Below are 19,765 nucleotides of genomic sequence, written 5' to 3' on the forward strand. Positions count from 1 at the left end.
GCTGCTGCTTTCCCTTCGCCTCCACTGGCCTCCCCAGCAGCCCCCCAGTGCTATCAGCACCCCTTCCCTTCGAGCACCGGTTTCCGACCCCACTGGCTCTACCCATGCTAGCTATTCAGGGGAAAACAAAGAAATCATTGGGGGAAAAAAAAAGGAAAACATGGAAAACTGAGTAATTCCTTCAGTGAGAGATACCAGAAAAATGCCTTTACTTACAGAGAGGTGCCCACACCTTCCCCTCGCAGAACTGCCCCGGGGGGCCAAGAAACAGGAAATTAAAAAAAAAAAAAATCCAGAAGAAAACCAAAAAGAACAATTCATGTTGGTAGGTTTAAACCCAGCATATATATATCTCAATATATACAGACATACAATTCTGCCACACATTGCGTTTGGTCCTTTACCCTTCCTTCTCCCCCCCTCCCTGCCTCCGGCGTGTGTTTGAGGTAAGACATGCAGAATTTTGTAAAATTCAAACCAGCAAAAAATAAACCAGAGGGGTGGGCGCGGGCGAGGCTGGGAAGGGACACGGTACCTGGGTTCAGATGGGACCCTGCAGAGGCGGCCGGGCCGGGCGGGGGGTAAGAGAATGAATTAAATTTACCCCTGAGTATCAAACCGGGCACGTTTCCCGTGAAATCACCCACCGTGATTCCCATTTCAGCAACGGCCGGGGAAGAGGCATCACCTGGAGCCACAGGACGTTCCAAACCTGTGCACGTGTTTAAAGAAAAAAACTCCTTTATATTTATATATTTATTTTTATATATATAATATATATAGAGAGAGTGCTCTTCGGAGCCAGGATGGCGGCTAAAGACCTATAGGAATATATGGCGCGGAGGGGAAGGCGCCAGGTTGTCCTCGCGGGGTCTGGGGGTGATGGCGTATGGGAATTTTGGCTGGACCCGTGGGGATCTGGAGGCACGCAGCTCGCCCTGGCCCTGGGAGGCCTTTTGGGGATGTCTGTACCTCTGGAAAAGCTTAAAAAAAAATAATAAAAATCACACCCCAAGCAGGAACCGCAGTGGGTGCTGGAGGGCTCGCCAATGCCGGGCGGGCTTCGTGCCTGGACCGCCTTGGGTTTTGCTGAACCGTATGTGGAAACCAGGGGGTTGCAGAGCTGCTAAAAAAATTAAATTTGAAGAGCATGAGGAAGGCGAGGGGAAGGGACTCAGGAAGAGCAAATGAAGGGGAGCAGCTACTGAAACGGCAAGGGGGGGGGGTCTGAACCCACGCAGAGCTCACAGCCCCGTGGATGCGGGGAAGGACCTGCCCACAGAACACCCCCAGCCGTGGGTGGGAGCCGGCAGCACCCACCGCCCGCCGGTGCAACGGCTCGCAGCCCTCCCCGCACCCGTGCAAGCTCCCGAGCATCTGCGGTACCAACCGTGCCCGCATGCATCAGCCTGCAAAAACCTCGTTCCCAGTACGAGGCCAGGTCATTCCCTCCCCAGGGATGCTGGGGTGCTCCAGACACGCTGGAGCAGCACGAGGGGTGACACCGGGTGCTGGTGCTGCCCTAAGAGGCACAAATGCTGCTCGCTGGGGGGGATGCAAAGCAAAAACCCAAAAGCCCGATGGAGGCAGGCGATCCCCTGCCGAGGGTGAAGGGCGGCTGAGCAGCAGCGGAGGGGGGGGCCAAGGGGCTGCACCCCAACATCCATCGCATCCATCCCTCCCCGCTCCTCCGCACAAGCAAAGCAGCAATGCGCGACGCCGGCCTCCCTCCAGCAACACCCGCCCGCGGCAGCTGTAAACTTGTTTAAAACAATAACTTAAGAGACTGAAAAAACCAAAAAAATAAAATTTTTTTTTAAGAAAAAAAGAAAAGAAAGCAGGTGGGGAAAATATGCGGCGCCTCCGGCCTCGCAGCTCTTTTGGAGGGATGGGGCTGCACCCACACTGCAAGAGATGGGGGTTTGGTTCGTGTCCCCCCCCCTTCCCCAGCCTGGGCAGGGTCTTTGGTGTCCGGCAGAGCCCGGTGGGAGCCGGTGGCGGTGGGGACGAGCCGGGAGAGGCCGGAGGGCGAAGGGAAGCGGGTGGCCTGGCAAACCTCCTCGCCCTGGTATTTTTGGCAGCAGCGATGGAGCGAGCGAGGCTGCGGCGCGGGGAGAAACACGGGTCGAGTGGAGACACCTAGCGAAGGCCGGCACGGCACCGCACGGCCACCCACGCGTGGGGCTGGGGAGGGCGGGTTTTGCAGGATTTTCTGGGGTTTTAGGGAGGGGAAAGGGCCCCCTCTGCAACACCAGCCAGGGGGGATGCTGGTGACCCCCATTAATAGCCCCGCTGGGCTGTTGCCTTCCCCCCAGCCCGGGCGGCTGCTGCTTCCCGAGGGTCTCGGAATGGCCCGGACGGTGCTGGGGTGGCACAGGGGAACCAGGCTGGGGGGGTTCGGTCAGCCTCACCACTGGCTGCAGGGGGGACCCAGGGATCCCCCCCCCCGAGTCTCTGCAGCCACCTGGGTATCGAGGATGCACCAGGCAGAAAAAAGGATGATCCGAGGTATGTCCCGGGGACACGCCACAGGGCCAACAGCCCCTTGGGGATGTCACAGAGGTGACAAACAAGCACCCCCCTGCCCAGGATCCGCAGCCGTGTGTTGCATTTTTAACCCAAAATGCAGCTCCCGGGGTACCAGCGCCAGGAGCCCGGCATGGGGCCGGGGGCCGTGTGCTGGGGCACCGACGCAGCCCCCACCGCCAACGTCTCAACCCAGGGGACCAGGGACGGGGAGGGACGGAGCGGCGCTCGGGGTTGTTGCGGGAGAGCCCGGAGCTGGGCTCAAAAAATGAGAGCAGCTCCACATCCATCACAGCAAGACTCCCCAGACCCTGCTGCGTGCCAGGACGGCCAGTGCCAGCCCAGCCGTGCCGGGGAAGGTGCTGGTCCCCGAGGAAGGTGCTGGTCCCCGAGGCCAGCACGGGGCACCCGGCAAGCCATGGCTGCCTGCCGGGAGGAGCCTGGCACTGGGTACCCACATCACCACCACCGAAAGAAAGAGCAGGGAGAAGAGGGGTGTTTGGTTGTGTTGTTCTCGTTATTATTAATATTTCTTTTTTTTTTTTTTTTTTTTTTTTTGGCATTAATACCATCTGTTCACCTGAACTACGGACCTTCTGTCTCTAGAAATCTTTTGGTATCTTCCCATCTGGACGCACACGCACACAAAAGGATAATTAAAAGAAAAGATGAAAGCGGGAGCCCCAGCGGCAGCAGGCTCAGCTCGCTGGCCACGGCCAGGTTCAGCCACCACGGGGTTTCACCGGGGTCGGCTTTGCTACCAGCAGGATGGCCGAGCAGCGGCTCGCTGCCGGGCTCTGCCCACGCCAGCTCCTCCGCGGGTGCCCCCCAGGAGAAGGCTCGGCGGTGGTGGATGCTGCCTTCCCCGCGCCATTACCCGTCCTCGGAGACCCCGTCCCGGCTTCGGAGAAGGAACCGGGCGCGCAGGGGAGCGGGAGCCCTTTCCCTGAAGTCGAAGTCGGGCCAGTGGCCGTCCCTGCGTGGGCTGGGAGGGTGTCAGCCGACGTTGAGAAGGGAGCAGGGAGCCGTGTCCTCGCTGCCCGGCGCTGCTGGTGGTCATCGCTGCTGGGTGCCACCAGTCCCCCCACCAGCAGGGACTGGGGGCTCGGGGAGGGCGGCCAACCCGGGGCCGGCTGCTCTGCTCGCCGGGCAGTTTAGCAGCCCGCCGGAGGCGACGAGGCAAAGGGGACACAGTCCCACCGACGCGCCGGTCCTCGTCCTTCCCCAGCCGCCAGAGAACGGTGCGAGCCCGACATCCGAACCATGGCAGAGGACTCGCCCCCGTTTCTGCTGTTTCTTCCCCCGAAAGCTGGGCGGAGGCAGCACGTGGGCAAGGTCCACGGTCCCTCCTAGTGCAAAACCCACCGGGGGACGGAGAGACGACGGTGGGCTCCTGCCATCGCCTTCCCTCCCCGGGGCGGTCGTTGGCGGGGGCTCGAGCATCGCCGGACGGCAGAGCACCGCAGGGGAAGAGGGGACAGAGGTGCCTTCCCTGTGCCCACCGTGCACGGGGAAGGAAGGAGGGACCATTTCGGACAGAAACAACCTACCATCCTCGTTCACCAGTCACTAACCACGGGAGGAGGGGAGAAAAAGTCCAGCTCTTGGGTTTTTGCTTCTCGTGTCGCGGGACGTCCCCCGCGGCAGGGGTCGGTCAGTCACCGGGGCTGCAGCGCGGGGCAGTGGGGAGCGTGAGGGACGCGCCGTCGGCAACAGGTTGTTGCACCAAGGAAACCCTTTTGCTTTGTGGAAGTGCCTTTGAGAAACAGGTTAACGCCGAAGGTCACCTTGGGGAGGTGGGAGCCGTCGCTTGGTCTCCGGCCGGGAGGGTGGGAAGGGTTTGCCCCTCGGTGGGGAGGAGGAAGGGGTCCTTAGGACAAGTCTTCCACCGGCAGCTCCTCCTCCAGGTCCCTGTCGTCGGGAATCGTCACATTCTGGTTGGTGGTGGCCATCAGCGAGACGGGTCTGCTGTCGTCCTCCGCCTCAGCTGGTTCCTCCTTCACGTGCACTGGATGGCTGCAGGGAGGGAAGCCTTCAGCCTCGGGGAGCCGATCCCCCCCGACCGCAACCCCACGAAGCTCTCGGTCCAACCCTCGCGGTCTCACCGGTCCAACCCTCCCCGTCTCACCTAGGGGACAGGAGCCACGGGAGGCAACAAGCACCTCCCGGTGCCCGATGTGCCACCGTCCCTTAGCTCCAAACCCTCCAACAACCCAGTAACACCCACCGGCACCGTCCCTCTCCCCCTCGCCCGCGGCCGGGCTGACCTGTACTGCTGCGGGGACAGGCGCGGGCTGTTGCTGCCGTTGCTGTTGACCTGCTCCACGGTGCTGCTCACGTCGTCGTGGCCCACGTGCAGCATGCCGCTGGCGGAGCTGGTGTTGATCATGGTGGGGCTGTTCAGCAGCGGGAAGCTGCTCTCTGCCAGCGCAGCCTGCAACAGTAAGCGACGGCGGCTCGAGGCACGGAGGACGCGAGACCGGGAACCGTGCAGGCGGGGAAATGTGGCCGCGAGGGAAAACGGGACCACGGAGCGACGAAGGTTTAGTGCCCCCGCATCCCTGCCGGGGACGGGACTGGATCCTTACCTGGTAACTTGCATTAAGTGCTCCGTAACCGAGTCCTGAAATCATGTTTTTGACTAAAGTCGGACTCCTGCAGAAAGAGAGAAAGCAGGACGATGCACGGCTGAGCGCTCCCGGCCCGGGGATGGGGGGGTCTGGGAGCAGAGGTGGGCGCGAGCGCGGCTCCCAGGCTGCGTCCCGCGGGAGAGGAGGACCCACCCTGTCATCTTTGGTGGCCTTCGCTTTTGGTACTCGTGCTCGTCGACGGTCCAGACAGCTCCCTTGACGTTCTCCACGCGCACGAAGCACTTGTGCAGGCTCAGGTTGTGGCGGACGGCGTTCTGCGGGCAGAGCGGGCAGGAGAGCTCAGCGGCGCGGCCCTCGCCCCGCCACCCGGACCCCTCCTCTTCCTCCCGATCCTCCTCCTCGCCCAGCCCCTGTGGGTCCCCGTGGCTCTGGGCTGTCCCGGCCACACTTGGCTCGTCTACGGCCAAATGCTCTGCAAAGCCACCCGGGGATGCTGCAAATGCTCACTCACCCCATCAGCACTGAGAGGGTTTAGGAGTTGAGCCCCCAGGCCACTCGTGGGACACGACCCCCCTTTCGTGGACCTTGGCCGGGTGCCGAGGAAGATGGGGACAGCGTGGGACAAGGGACAAGTCACACCAGCAAGGAGCTGGGAGCAGAGCCACCCTCTCCGCTGCAGCTCGCTCGGCGACGCTCGGCAAAGCTGGCTAATCTTTTCCTTTCTTTTTCTTTCCCCCCACCCCCCCCCGTTTTGGTCCTTTCCCTCCCTTTCTTCTTTACATCGACCATCTTTACATTTCTAAATGTAAAATAAAGAGACACACACGTAGGCAGACAGCACAGCCCCGAGAGATACCAGCTCCCTTTTCCCCTTCCAACTCCCTGCCATTTGCTACTGCCCCTATTTCATTACCAATTTTAATTTGCCTCTAATTAAATCCTGTGTATTTTTCCGACTCACTTGCTAATCCATGAGGGAGGCAGGAGGCTGGAGTGGAATCTCTCCGAGCTATAATTACAAAGGGCCTAATCACGCCGGGGCTCTGCCTTTGAATAAATTTCCTTGCATTAAGGTTCTCAGATTCTCTGCCTTGCAAATGAGAATGACCCCAATTTCAGGAAGTTGGCCTCGGAGGGTTTTTTTTTTTATATTTTTTTTTTTTATTTCGAGTCCTGATTCGTGATGAGAGACTAATTCGTTACGCTAAAACATTAACAGCAATTTAAAAGGTCGAACGGGGGCTGTATAAACAAAGGAGCTGGCCAACACAACAAGGCAAAAGGAGACACAAGGACTGAACCCCCCCGCGCTGGAAAGTGTTAAGAGTTCCCAGAAACTCATCAAATTGCACTGTCCCCCCTTTTGCTTTTTAATTTAAGGACAAAACCAAACAAAGCTGGGCTCCTTCCCTCGTCCTCCATCCCTCCATCCATCCATCCATCCCTCCATCCATCCATCCATCCATCCTCTGGCAGCTGCCCCGTGCCCGCTGCCCACCCCGGTGTCCCCGGCTCTGCCATCGTTCCCGGCGCTGCCGCGATGGCCCTGGCGAGAGCCGGCTCACGCGGTGGTGGGCAGCGGGGACGGGCAGGGTCCTGCTCCTCTCGCTCTTTGGCAGAGCCAGCCCGAAGGGAAAACTTTTCCCAGGAGCTGGTAGCTGGGGAAGGAGGTTTGGGCACAGTCGGTGCTGTTTGATGTGATTTTTTTTGGGGGGGGAACTGGAAACCCCTGGGTCGCACCAGGAACCTGCGGGTGGGCAGCCAGCCCAGCTCCTCGGGCGTAGAGCTGGGTCCCTGGGTCCCAGCCCGGTACCATACCCAAAGGGATACGCTCCATTTGGGACATGCCCTGCCCCGGGGGCAGAAGCATCCCTCATCCTCGAAGCCCATCGCTGGCATCACCCAAAGAGGAGGGTCCGGCTGCACTCAGCACCGCGCAGACAGACATCCCGGGGAGCTGGAAATCCAAAAGGAACCCCAGGCATCGCTGGGCTCCTGGACCAGCAAGGGAGCAGGATGAGCCCCCGACCCCTGCTCTGTTCTCGCAGCATCTCCGCAAATATCCCACTCCCTGCCCGTGCCTGGGGGTCTCAAGTCCGGCCGGGGCTGGGTCCTGCCGCTGCCCTTGAACCCCCGTCCCCTGGCGAGCAAACACAGGACTTCCTCCCCTCGCCAGGGCCGGATCCTGCCCCGCATCCCCCTTCCTCTTTCCTGTGAGCGCAGGGGACTCCTCGTCCAAACAAAGCCCTGATTAAAGGCAAGAAGCGTGGCAAAGCCGAAACCTTTCCTACATGTGGAGATGCAGCCCCAGCCCAGCAGTGCCCACGTCCCCCCTTTCCCCCCACCCCGGTGACAGCCCCGCTGCTTTGAGGCACCGGCGGGTATGTGTTTGCAAAGGTAAAAGTGGAGATAAAATAAATCCTGGCACCGGGCAGGATGTGATTCAGCATCACCGGAGCCTGGGATACCCCCAGTGCTGGGTGTCGGGCAGGGTGCTGGTCCCAGGACATGGAGGAGGTGCCAGGCGAGACCCCCCCGCGATGTGGGAATCCTCCCACTTAGTGTCAGGGGTGGGTCCCCTGCCTCATCTTAATGTGGCTTTTGTATTTCGACAGAGTATTTGTTCAGTGCCAGACTTGGTTGCTCTGTTTGCTTCTCATCTTTGCCTTTTCTAATGATGTTTGCTTTATGCCCCCGGCCCCGCTCCCCATGCCGTGCTGGGGGGTCTCCCCGTGGGCCCCCACGCCGCACCGTGGCTCTGCCCTGCCGTGGGGATGGGGTACCCACCTTGGACCCTGGCACCCCTGCCCCATCCCGGGGGGGCAGCTATGGCAGGAGGTGAGGGAGAAGCCGCAGCAGAAATGGTGGTTTTCTGAAGAGCGGAAATACATTATTTTTTCCTGCGTATCCCCCCTCCTTCAAAAGAAGCCTGGCCTTGGACGCTGAAAGTTGTGAAGGGAATTATTTCCCCCCCAGCTCTTTTTAATCCCCTGCCATCCCTTTTGGTGGTGGAACAGGAAAAAATAAAGAGCAGCCAAAAGGGAACCAGAAGGGCTGGGGGATGCCCCTCTGAGACATCAACTCTGCCCTTGGGTAGCACGGGATACGGGGGAGCCAGAACGAAAAAAACCCAAAACATTTACTCCTTTCAGCTAGTAAGAGGGCAGGAATAAGGCATTTTCACCTGCCATTACCTCCTTCCACAGATGGGGAAACCGAGGCACGGAGCAGGTAAAGTGCTGCCCCGGACAGCCCCTGCTCTGCCCCACGGCGAGACACCATCCTGGGACCAGCGACGGCCACACCAGGCTCTCGGCCCCAAAGTTCCCCATCGCTTCCCACCCTCTCCCCAAACCCGAGGGTGTCCCCCCGGGCCCGGCCGGGGTGCAGCGGTGCAGCCAGCGCTGCTCCCCACGCCGTGCTTGCAGTGCTGCACGCGTGCCGTGAGGGGGACTCCAGACTGATGCAGCGTCACGGCCAGCACCAAAAACCAGCCCGGGGAACCTCTGACCGCTCCTGTCCTTCTCCTTCCCACTGCCATCCTCCCGCTCGGCGCGCGGGGATGCTTGGGAATGGTTGTGCCAAAGCCGAGGGCCACCCGTAGCGCTTTGGAGCCGAAACGCCCGTTATTCACCTCAAAGTTTGCTGCGGAGAAGCAAACCCCTGCTGCAGTCAGCTCTGATCTGCAGCAGCAACACACGGGGGCCCTGGGCTCCAGAATAACCAATTCCTCCTTAACCCTTTCAAAAATGCACTACCTTGCTTGCACCTCGCTTATTCTCATTTTTTTGTTGTTTTTTGTTAGCTTCCTTCTGCCACTTTACTTCTTGCTGCCCTGAGCAAGAGGAAGCTGTGTCTTGGTAAATACATGCAGTAAGAAACAATAAATAAATCTTCCCTGGTTGGGGCAATAACCGCTCCTTCTCACAACCACCCTGTTCCTCTGAGATGCGTTTTTCTCAGTTCTCGATTTCTAAATAACCAAGGGGGGAAGCAGCCTTGGCACCTGAGCGCTGCCCCAAAATTCACACCCATCAGCCCAGGCCAGCGACAAACGGCTCCTCGGTGCCAAAAACTTTCAATACCTGCCCAAACACCACCACGCACCGGGGGCGGCACAGGCACCCACTGGGGGTCTCGCAGCAGAGCCATGGGTGCTCCCACTCGCCGACGGTCTCCGCAGCCACCACCGCTCTCCCTCCATCCCCACGGACCGCAACCCGCATCCCCGGCCACCGTCGAGACCTGGCCGCCGCGTCTCGCAGCCCGGCCGCGGCACCTCGCGTTCACGGCGTGCCACCCGCCCCCGGGTTATCATTAACCTTATTTGCTATTTCGAGTGTCTTGCTCTTTTCTCTGCCCTTCTGCCAGCACCAAGGCTCCGCAGAAAGCCCCAGGTTCCTACACCGTGGCCCTTTGCCGTATCCTACTGCGTGGATGATGTGTCCCCAGAGACCGGGGATGCGTTTTGGGTGGAAAAACGTGGGATTTATCCACAAAACCATTTCCTGCACCATCTCAGAGCTGTGCAATGAACTGGTCATTTACCACAGATGCCCATATAAGTTGGAGCATCTCCCGCAGCAGGTGGGATGGGGTGAGGCCCGGGTGGGATGGGGTGAGCCCCGCGGCGCTGAGCGGGGCTGCTCTCACCTTCCAGGTGGCCGTGTTCCTTCGGAAGTAGGCAAACATCCGCGTGAACCAGTTATAGATTTCGTTCAACGTTAGCTGCCTGTCGGGGGTCTCCAGGATGGCCTGGGAAACCAGAGAGGGGACAAGAGCATCACTCGTGACGCCCCGGTGAGGTTCAACGTCCGTCCCGTGGCGAGGCACGAGAGGCAGAAATGGGGGTTCAGCAGGCACGGGAGCCCCCCCAGGACTGAGAAAGTGGGGGAGAGCGCGGCTTTGCCCGAGATGCCCGGCAAGCAGGTCTCAGGGTGCAGAGCTGAACCCCGCGGGCGCAGGGAGCCACTCACCTGCCGGATGAGCGAGGCGTACGTGAAGGGCGGCCGGACGTCTGCGTTTTTGTAAAACTCGTGATTCTGTGCAAGTTCTGGAGGGGGAACAAGAAACAGGGGGGCGGGGGGTGAAGGGACCCACTTTGGGACCCAGGGTCCGCACGACGGAGGGTGCTGAGCCCCACCCTGGAACTCACCTGAAGATATTGGGGTGCAGAACTTCTCCGAGTTTCTCCTGCGGATGGGCCCCACGTTGTGTAAAGTGGAAGAGCTGATGACGGAGGGGCCCTGCCGCAGGGGGGTGATGGGCGCCGTGGCGGAGGTGGGGGGATGAGGTAAGCCGTCGGGGAACGTGTCAGAAGTGCTCTTGGAGAGGGTGGCACTGGAGACCAGGTTCAGCTGCACGGACAGGCGGAAGGGAGGACGGCCGGTTGGGCACCGGTGTGGGGAAGGCAGGGACCGGGAGAGTCCCCGGCACACCGGCAGCTCGGCAGGGCTGAGCCGGCTCGTGCCGCAAAGTGGGCGGCGAAGGGCTTGCAGGGGGGGACACTTGCTGGGCTTGGCAGGGATGGGATGCAACCATGGGATGGGGATGCAACCATGGGATGGGGATGCAACCCATGGGGTGGGATGCAACCATGGGGTGGGATGCAACCATGGGATGGGATGCAACCAGGGGATGGGATGCAGCCATGGGATGGGATGCAACCCATGGGGTGGGATGCAACCCATGGGGTGGGATGCAACCATGGGATGGGATGCAACCATGGGATGGGATGCAACCCATGGGGTGGGATGCAACCATGGGATGGGATGCAACCCATGGGATGGGATGCAACCCATGGGATGGGATGCAACCATGGGACAGGGATGCAACCCATGGGATGGGATGCAACCATGGGATGGGAATGCAACTGTGGGAGAGGATGCACCCACAGAACGGGATGCAACCACAGGACGGGATGCATCCACTACACGTCCGAGCTGGTGGAGCAGCCCAACACGCCGACACAGGCTGCGTTTCACTCCCACCTGATGCCTTGCACCGGCACAAGGGACCAGGGTACGTGTGCCGGAGCGGAGTCAGGGCATGCCCATCCCGGGGAGCCTGTCCAGCTGGGCTGCGGTGCCCATGCGCGGGGCAGGGAGGGGATGGCAGCCAGCGGCAAGGGGAAAGGGGAGGAGAGGGGGCGGCCGCAGGGACGTACAAGGGCAGGAGGGGGACGCACGCTTACAGGTTGGCTGAAAGGCTTTGGCTCTGAAGGTCTCATGTGAAGATGGGCCATCATTGCTTGGAGACGCTCGCTCTCCTTTGCCAGCTGTGGGAGGCAAGAAGCAGAAGGGAGACGGTCAGGCAGTGCCGGCAGTCACCGTGGAGGTGCCCTGGGCCTGAAGGAGGTGCCCACCAAGCCCCCAGCCCTGGTTCTGGGCAGGGAGCATCCTCCAGCATCCCCGCAGGAGCCACCTCCTCCCCGATGCTGAGCCCTCCCAAGAGCCCCATCAGGGCTGTGGCTCTGCGGGGGGCTGCGGCACCCATCGTGGGGGGGCACGGGGGCCGCCGCTGCTCCGGCTCCGTGTGTGCAGTCAGATGAAAAAAATCTATGGTGAAATGGAGTCACTTCCCATGCCTTCAGGCTGCCATCCACCAGCACGGCTCCATCCTGGCCACACACCGCAGCCCTCGCTCTCCCTCCTGGGTGCTCTTGTCCCCGTGCCCCGGCGCCTGCCGTCCCCATCCCCTTCGCCCTCCTCCAGCCTCTGCTGTCTCCCGCTCACCAGCAGCTCCCTGTCCATCTACCCGTCCCTCCGTCCGTCCATCCATCCGCCCGGATGTGCAACATCGCTTTAATTGTGCACTCCCGCCTGTTTACTCCCCAGAGTGCGGAGAAGGGTGAAATATTCACTGTGGCACCAGGAGAGATTTTGAACCCGGCGGAGGCGATGGGATCTGACACCCGCTCTCTTCCCGTCACCTTCCCTTTCCACCACGACCCCTCAAGCTTGGGGCTCGGCCACATCCCCGCACGCTGCCGGCTCCCCGCTAGCCAAGCCCCCTCCCCGGGCAAGCGCCGGAGCTGGGAGTCGGGCGAGGAAGGAGTTAAAGGCAGGAGCCGGAGCAGAGTTTGCTGCAAGTTTGGAGCAGCTCGGATGCTTTTGCGCTGTCGTGGTGCTCATTAGAGCTGACAGGTCTCCCCTCGTGATGCAGACGCTCTCCACCAGCACAGCGGGAGCTCCGCGCTGAAAACTTTATAATTGGTAGCTCCGGTGGCAGGTTCTCCTCTCTGCACACGCAGCCCTTCAGCTTTTTTTCCCCCCTTCCTTTCCCTCCCCTCTTTAAGCCCCAGTAATTGCTTTCAACCTCTCGCTTTAGCGAGGGCTGGGGAGCAGGATGTGATCGCATGGCTTCGCCCAGGCGGCTTGGCAGCCTCTCCACCCGGGAAGGTTTTGCTGTGTCCCCCCCCCACCCCACAGCCCCCATTATAGTAACTCCAGGCAGAGGGTCTCCCAAGGCTGCCGCACAGCGTGGCCCGCTGCCCCCCGGGGCTGGCGTCCCCTGCCATGATACCCACGGCCGCGCGCAGCGATGGGCACAAACCGCTTTGAGCTCCTGCCAGCCCCTGGCCGAACAGCCGGGCACCCAGGCACCGTCACGCCACCGAGGTCTCGGTGAGCGACCCTCTGACAGAGACCCCTGCCCTGTCCCGCTTCCCTCCTCAACTGCTTTCAAGTCCCAAGATGAAAACCCTCCATTTCCTCCTATTTTTCCCCACTCCCTTCTCTATTAACCGAATTATGCACAACTCATCGGGGAGTCGGAGACACTGGGAAAGGCACTATTTCAAGAACTAGCTTTCCAAAAATAGCACCCTGAAGTTGGGCTCCAAAGACCATCCTCAGCCACTGAAATAAGTGGCCTGATTTCCAAAGAGCCCAGCAGCCCCGTGGCTCTCGCTGCGGCGGCACGGCTGGGCACGACGGCTGGGGCACAGCTCACGTCCCGCCTGTGGGCATGGACCCCACCAGGCAGCACATGCCTTCCAGGTCTGTGGCATCTCCTTGGACCCACAGGGACACTTTGGGCAGGAGGGATGGCTTGTCCCTTCCTCCAGCTCCATCATCATTGTGCAGGGATGCTGGTATCTGATGGGGAACCAGTTTGAGGGTTCCCCAGGTCTTGATCTCCACCAGGATGCGGCCCAGGGCCAGCACTCCCATTTGGGAAGGATGCTTAGAATGAGTCCCTGGGGTGGCTGGTTATCTCACTATGGTCCCCGACCTTGCTAACCCCCTCCTGCAGAGAGCAGCCAAGACACAGCACGCAGAGATGGAAAGGAGACGGCTTTTTAAACCCGTGTCCTTTGAGGCTGAGGCAGCACCCACCTGTATTTCCAGCTGCTGTACCACTTGCATCTGGACTCGACACTGGGCCGTGCTTCGGTCATCAAGTGCATGTTCTGTATTGAGGTGTCTGGGGAGGAGAACACCGGGGGTTATACCCAGACTTGCCCAAAATGTGGCCCCTCTGCTGGGGCCACACCTGGGATCAGCCCCAACCTGAAACCCCCTGTACCGCAGCAAAGCCTGGGGATGCCCTGGGCGCTGCTGCCCAAAGCGTGATGAGCAGAAGGGAAACTGAGGCATGAAGGAGGGCAAGCAAACTGGGCTGTGCCTCCTCCCTGACCCTGGGCTGGAGGGCAGCCGTGGACAACCAGCCCTGCCCATGGCAGCCCCGAGGTGTTCAGGAGCAGTCACTGGTTGATGGAAAGTCCTTGAGAAAGCTGCTGGCAGGAGGTGTCCAGGAGGACCTGAGGAGCAGGTTTCCAGGACAAAGGCGGCATTATGGAGGTTTAGTTACACCCTCTAAGGAAATCCCCGAGGCGGAAGGTGACATTTCCAGGATGCTCCTCATCTTACTGCTTTCGTGCCTTATGTTTATAAGGCACTTTATAAAGCACAAGGACCTTTGGTCCTTGCTGCCCTCCCTCCTTCTCGGGGAGGGGAAGGGCTCCTGGCAGAGGCAAGCAGCCAGTGATGGGGACATCACTTGCTGCAGAGCCACGGACATCCCGGCATCACCTTGTGGGGGTCCTCGCCCCTGGACCCAGCAAAGCGGCAGCCTGGGGACGCATCCAGCCGCGAAGACGCCGCGTGGCCGGGCCAGGTCTTTGCTGGGGTGGGTGCCAACCCGGGGGGGGTCCTCGCCAGAGGAGTGGGACAGGTCGGAGGGGAGACGCAGGGCAAACTGTACCAGGGCCACCCCCGAAACACCCCAAAAGGTGGCATCTGATGCTGGAAAACACACAGGTGTCCCAGGGCTGTGGGCCAATGCTCTCCAGGACCGAGACTGAGATACTTTGCTGAGACATCCCAGGAGAAGGTGCCTCAGGAGTATCCACCCTCGGCCCAGATGCAGAAGACGGCAGAATCTCACCCAGCTGTTTGCAAGAGACTTCCAGCCCCAACTTGTAAAAACAAGTTAGGTAACTGGGACCAGCTGCCAAGCCTGTATGTGAGCAAACCCCGCTGGTGTCTCAGCCCTGCTCTGCAGGGCTTCAGCTGGACCAAGCTGCCTGCTCCTCTCCCCTCATGGCAGAGTGAGGGCACAGCTGTTTCTCCAGGGAAAAAGCTGTCGAGAGCCTACGCTGCACTGAGTGGGAACGAAGAGGTCTCCCACTGACCCTCACAGGCTTTTATAAACCTCTGCTCAAAAGATGCACTGCCCCTTTCCACCCTAACGCTGAGGCTTTCTGAGCTACTCCATGGAGGTGAAGCTCAGAGGAGGCTCGAAGTTGGTGCCCGGACCCAAACCAAATCCATGCTACAGCTGGGCTCAGCCTTTGGGAGCTGGAAGTTTTCCATCTGTCTGTCCCACACCCCGACACTCGCTCACGTTGGCGGGGAGGAGACAGAAACACTTCACTAGTGCTGTTGGGGAGGCTGCCCCTCGGGAAGCTTGCTCCTGCAACACTGCGTGTGCTTGGGGGGGGTCAGGCAGATGCGACGCAGGGCATAGGGACCCTAAAGCCCCGGCCAGCGCAGCAAGGCTCTCCCAGCACCGTGACCCAGCGCCGGCTGTCCCTGGTCAACCCCAGCTCCAGTTTCCAAACCAGAGCTTGCTTATCTGCCCCATGCCATGAACACAAGCCCGGAGGGGTGGGAGGAGATGTCTTATCTTGTTCACCCCGAGTCACAGGCAGAGGAATGAGGATGCAGGAGCCTGACTCATTCACTCAGTGGCCACCAGGCAATGCTGTCCCAGCCTTCCCAGGCTGCCTTCGCACCTCCTCATCCTCCCGTGCAAGGCCTCTGCCCAGCTCCTTCCCTGGGAACGAGGAGGCCAGCGCGGTCTGCGGGATGCTCCCACTAGAGCCAGCCCCAAGTGCGTGGCAGCGGACAGGATCGGTTTGTAAAAACCCAAAATCTCGCTGATGGAGAGCGAAGTAAGCGCCGGTGCATCTCGGCTGCTGCGCCGAGCAGACAGCCGGAGAGGCGGGGGGGAAGGAGCAAGCAAACCCGTCAGTTCCTTCTGATGTCTTTGCTAAAAATCCCGGCTACAAAGAGATCTAATTGCAAATGAACTAATTAAGTAAACCTCTGACGAAGCGTGAAAACAATTTGTTTGACCCTGACGCTAGCAGAGGGCTCTTCGACAGCAGAGTTAATCAGTCAGCGCCGGAGCCCACAAGCGGTGTCAGCGGGCTGCCGCGCCGCCATCTGCTTCCTCCTCTCCTCTCGCCCCCCAGGAGGGGAGCTGCAAACTCCCCTCGCCTGCTGCCTGCGCCTGCCCGCTCCTGCCCGCTGCATTGGGTCTCTTCTTCTTTAGCAGTAATCCCTGGTGTGTTTTTTTTTCTTTTGCATCAGGCCCCCCTGGCTCTGGGCAGACAGACTTTGGGGTCTCTGGACCTATTTCCAGGGTCTCCCCCTCCGCCAGCCCCATGCTGTCCCAGCCTGAGAGCACGGGCTCTCCCCTTCTCTGGGAAAACCTGCCCCAAAAAGGGGAGCACTTACTTGACAAACTGTCCCAAGTCCTCACAGAGGGTTTCGCAGCCGGGCCACTTGCACTCTCCGTGGCCGTAGAGCGGGTGGGAGCCGGGGGTCTCTTCGTGGGAAGAGCTGCAGAAGAGGAAAAGGGACAGTCAGATGGGACAGCTGAGATGCTCCGGCGTTCCCGTGCACAGGGCCAGCCCTCGGGGACCCACGGGAGACCCCACAGCAATGGCCCCCTGTCCTCTGTGGGCACACGGGCACAGCGAACAGCGATAGGACTTATTGGGGCAGAAACCCCCCAACCCTCCCAACCCTGTTGCCAGCCCAGCGGGCGACACATCCTGGCCCCTTCCACCTCTCCGGGGGTAAAAACACAAAGTGCCAGAGCCCGACCCGGCTCTACCTGTCCCTTCTCGGCGTGTGCATGGTGCTCTGTCCATTGGGCAGAGGGTGATGGGAAATGGGAGGCGAGACCTTGGCGGCCGAAAACGAGGTAGAGTTGGAGGTGTTGGTGGTGAGGTCGAGACCTTCTTGCTTAATGCTGTCCTCGACGGGCTGGGTGGCCGTGACCTCCTTCCAGAGCTGCTGGAGGTCCGAGGGACACACAGCTACGGCGCGGGGAGAAAGCGCCCGCCGTCAGCGGCGAGAAGGAGCAGCACCCGCTGGCACCCACGCACCGGGCTGGTTCGGGACCCCACGGGCTCCCTCCCTGCCCGGCTGGCGCAGCTTGGCTCCCTGAAGCTCAGGCAGCCCGGCACGGACCGTGCATTGGGAAATCATCACCCGAAGCTGGGCACAGCCCTCTGTGCCAGCAGCTGGGGAGAAGAGGCTGCCTGACCCCATTGGGAAGCCCAAAACAAGCTGCCCGCAGCACCCGGGAACCCTGCAGAGCTGTCCCCGGAGGGAAGGAGACCCCAGCACCCTCCTGCAGGAGGAAGCCGGGGGCTCAATCCTGCAACACAACCCAGCTCAGACTCCCCCAAGCTGCTCCGGCTGTTAATGCAATCCGGCCCCAAACTTTAGATGGATGCATTAGGAAAAGCAATGCCCCAGCCCCCTCCCCGCAGCCTTCCCTCACCCGGAGCAGGGCGAAGGTGCAGCCGCAGGGTCCCCCAGCACCCTCCCCACCCCAGGCAGGGGTCCTTACCTTGGGGCAGGGTCTGCAGGGGCACGGTGCCCTGTCCCGGCGGGAGGCTCACCAGCCCCTGGCGCTGCAGGTTTAACAGGTGCTGCTGCTGGAGCTGCTGCATCTGCAGGAGCTGCTGCTGGAAGGCCAGCTGCTTGTTCCCTAACGGCTGCCGGGAGACAAAAGGGAGAAATCAAAGCACGTTATTTCCAGCCTCGCAGCAGAAGCCTCGCAAGGGAGGCAGGGGCTTGGCGGCGAGGGATGCCCGCGGCGGCGGGACCGTGGCCGTGCGTGCCTCCGTCCCGCTGCCGGGCCTGCTCGCCTTGCGGCTGAGCCGGACGGAGGCTTTGATCTATCGGAAGAGGAGGGGAAGAAAAGGAAAGGGGAAGGGAAAAATAAAGCACTGAAAAGAGAGGGAGCGAGCAGAGCCGGGGGCTTGCTCAGAGCGGAGACCCAGCTCTGCCTGCAACGTGGGCAAACCCGCAAACCCGAGCCGTGGGGTCCCACGCGGGGAGGCTCAGCCGCAGGGCGAGCTCCCGCAGGCACCGAGCATCGCCGAAGGAAAGGGGGCTCCCAGCACCCAAAAGGCATCCTGGATGCACAGCATCCTCCTTTAAGCAGGGAAACGGTCCCTATTGCCAAAAAATGACCGTTACGAGCCCCTTCTTGTCTACAGGGGAGCGGGTGCCCAGCGCCAGTACCGGTGCCCCCACCCCAGCCAGGAGCATCCCCCAGGTAGGCGACCCTCCCACCCATCCCCAGGAGCCGGCCGCGCTCTGACCGGCACGGCTGGCCCTAAACTAGTTAGGCAGGACAGGTCCCTGGGGAGGCACCAAGAAATCCATGAGAATTAACTGAAGGGGAGAGAATTCAATTAGGGATGGGGACAGGCAGCTGCTAATCTGAGCCGGCCACGAGAGGGGAGCTGCCCCAGGCCTGCCTGGCCTCATTAGCGGGGCAGGCGTCTCCGTAACCCCTTGAACCCCTCTGTTTGCGCAGACGTTATTTGCAGGTTGCGAGGAGCCGGGCTGGCAGGCAGCGCAAGCCGGCTGTGCCGCGTTGACCGGCCGAAGCAGCAGCCCAGCCTTTCCATGGCAGCTCCGTTATCCTGAGCAAGAAAAGTGTCGGGGTCCCTCTCGGCAGAGCGAGCCCCCGCCTCGGCGGAGCACATCGGTCAAGCCCGTGCTAAGGCGCTTCCCCCCGATCTTGCTGCGCTCGTGAGCGGGGGCACTTTGCAGCCCCATTGCTCGGCCGAAAAAGAAGTATTTTCACGTCCGTGTTCTTGCTGATGAGCGCAAAAGCTTTTTTTCGTATCTTCTGGCTGGGTCTGAGCATCGTGGGGATTCAGGCCCCGGTGCACCAGGGCTCCCGTGGACCTGGCACAGCCCCACCTCGCTCTCTCCGCGATCCCTGAGGCTGCATCTCGCTCTCTGCTCAACAAGGAACAGCAAACAGAATCTCCGTGGCAAATCCAGTACACGGCTTAGTTTGGAATCAGCACGTGTTGCTGTACCCGAAGCAGCATCCCCCGGGCCTCGCGGGATACAGGTGGTCCCTTGCAGATGCTGCCGATGCTGTGGTTTTGTGAAACGGAAGGCGAGGATGAGCTCCAGGCACTGCCCTGCAAAATCCCTGCAGTCTGCAATGTAAGGCATGACTGTGAGTCCTGTCTAGGGCACAGAGAGAGTTTAAATTCTGGTTTCATCAGTCTCAGAGGGATGGGCGGACTCCTCCCTGTCCTGTCCCATCCACCTCTTGGCCACAGTAGAATTGTCTCCTCAGAGTCAAGTCCAGATTCTCTTTGGCTTTGCCTCAGTCCTGCATCTCTGGCGCTTGAAGATAAAGGCACAAATCAAAGAAATTTCCACTCCGTGAAGAGAAATCCCTGTGCTCACCCTTGCTCCTGAGCAAGGTGCTGAGCCAGGAGGGCTTCAGGCCATGGGACTGGACGAGACCACGGCCCGTAGGACAACGATGGAGGAAAAAAAAAGCAGGACCAGGCTGTGTGCCCGAGGGTCTTAACAAAGGCAGCGCTGTCCCCCACGGCGTCCCCATCCCCTGCGAGGGAAAGCTCTGCCACCCCGTGGGATGGACACTCATGTCCTTGCCTTGGTTAGAAACGGCAGCTGGGATGGGATGGGATGGGATGGGATGGGATGGGATGGGATGGGATGGGCTTCTCCTCCTCTTCCCGGCTCCGCTGCCACCCTCCCCGGGGGGGCCCGGGGCAAGCCTGGGCTCCGCGCAAACACAGCCTCATTCACGGCACTTCCAGGCTGCGGAGCAGGAGGAAATTGGGAGCAGATGAAGTCATGAGGATCCCCGGGGCACATCGCCTGCGCCTCATATCCCGGCTGGGATCTTCCGACCTGGCCTCACCGGAGCTGGGGCTGGCAGAATCAGACCCCGCTGAGCCCCCGGGGGACCGGGTAGCCCTGACCCACGTGTGGTTCTGGCAGGGACGATGTTGTCCACGTTGAACCTGCACCTTCGCTTGCTTCAAATCCACATGCGCATCCTCCCAGCTTCACCAGACCACGAACGTGGGGACCGGCCTCAGGAATATGAGTCCTGGT

General features: G+C 60.8%; 2 protein-coding genes across 6 annotated transcripts in view; one reads left to right on the forward strand and one right to left on the reverse strand.

Annotated features, from left to right (window-relative positions):
* Positions 1 to 2,091: 2,091 nt before the first annotated feature.
* On the forward strand, positions 2,092 to 4,099 carry LOC142044006 (uncharacterized). Its single transcript, XM_075055951.1, has one exon. It carries the CDS (start codon positions 2,624 to 2,626, stop codon positions 4,097 to 4,099), a length of 1,476 nt encoding a protein of 491 aa, XP_074912052.1. The 5' UTR covers positions 2,092 to 2,623.
* FOXP4 (forkhead box P4) overlaps positions 3,737 to 19,765 on the reverse strand; it is a 63,444-nt gene continuing 47,415 nt past the window's right edge. For all 5 annotated transcript variants that reach the window (XM_075055006.1, XM_075055003.1, XM_075055004.1 and 2 more), the window contains 12 exons: positions 17,211 to 17,358; positions 16,467 to 16,671; positions 16,085 to 16,189; positions 13,457 to 13,544; positions 11,311 to 11,394; positions 10,273 to 10,474; positions 10,094 to 10,170; positions 9,771 to 9,872; positions 5,310 to 5,431; positions 5,115 to 5,181; positions 4,794 to 4,960; positions 3,737 to 4,542 (listed from right to left, as the gene is read on the reverse strand). In XM_075055006.1, the coding sequence (XP_074911107.1) occupies positions 4,398 to 4,542; positions 4,794 to 4,960; positions 5,115 to 5,181; positions 5,310 to 5,431; positions 9,771 to 9,872; positions 10,094 to 10,170; positions 10,273 to 10,474; positions 11,311 to 11,394; positions 13,457 to 13,544; positions 16,085 to 16,189; positions 16,467 to 16,671; positions 17,211 to 17,358 (1,512 nt within the window). In that variant the 3' untranslated portion in view covers positions 3,737 to 4,397. The remainder of the gene's footprint in view (positions 4,543 to 4,793; positions 4,961 to 5,114; positions 5,182 to 5,309; positions 5,432 to 9,770; positions 9,873 to 10,093; positions 10,171 to 10,272; positions 10,475 to 11,310; positions 11,395 to 13,456; positions 13,545 to 16,084; positions 16,190 to 16,466; positions 16,672 to 17,210; positions 17,359 to 19,765) is intronic.

Source organism: Buteo buteo, chromosome 23, assembly GCF_964188355.1.
Source record: "Buteo buteo chromosome 23, bButBut1.hap1.1, whole genome shotgun sequence".
NCBI classification, from domain to species: domain Eukaryota; kingdom Metazoa; phylum Chordata; class Aves; order Accipitriformes; family Accipitridae; genus Buteo; species Buteo buteo.

What these genes read in the sequence shown, in the direction of transcription:
- LOC142044006 (XM_075055951.1), top strand. Translation starts at nt 2,624, where the DNA reads ATGCAGCTCCCGGGGTACCAGCGCCAGGAGCCCGGCATGGGGCCGGGG.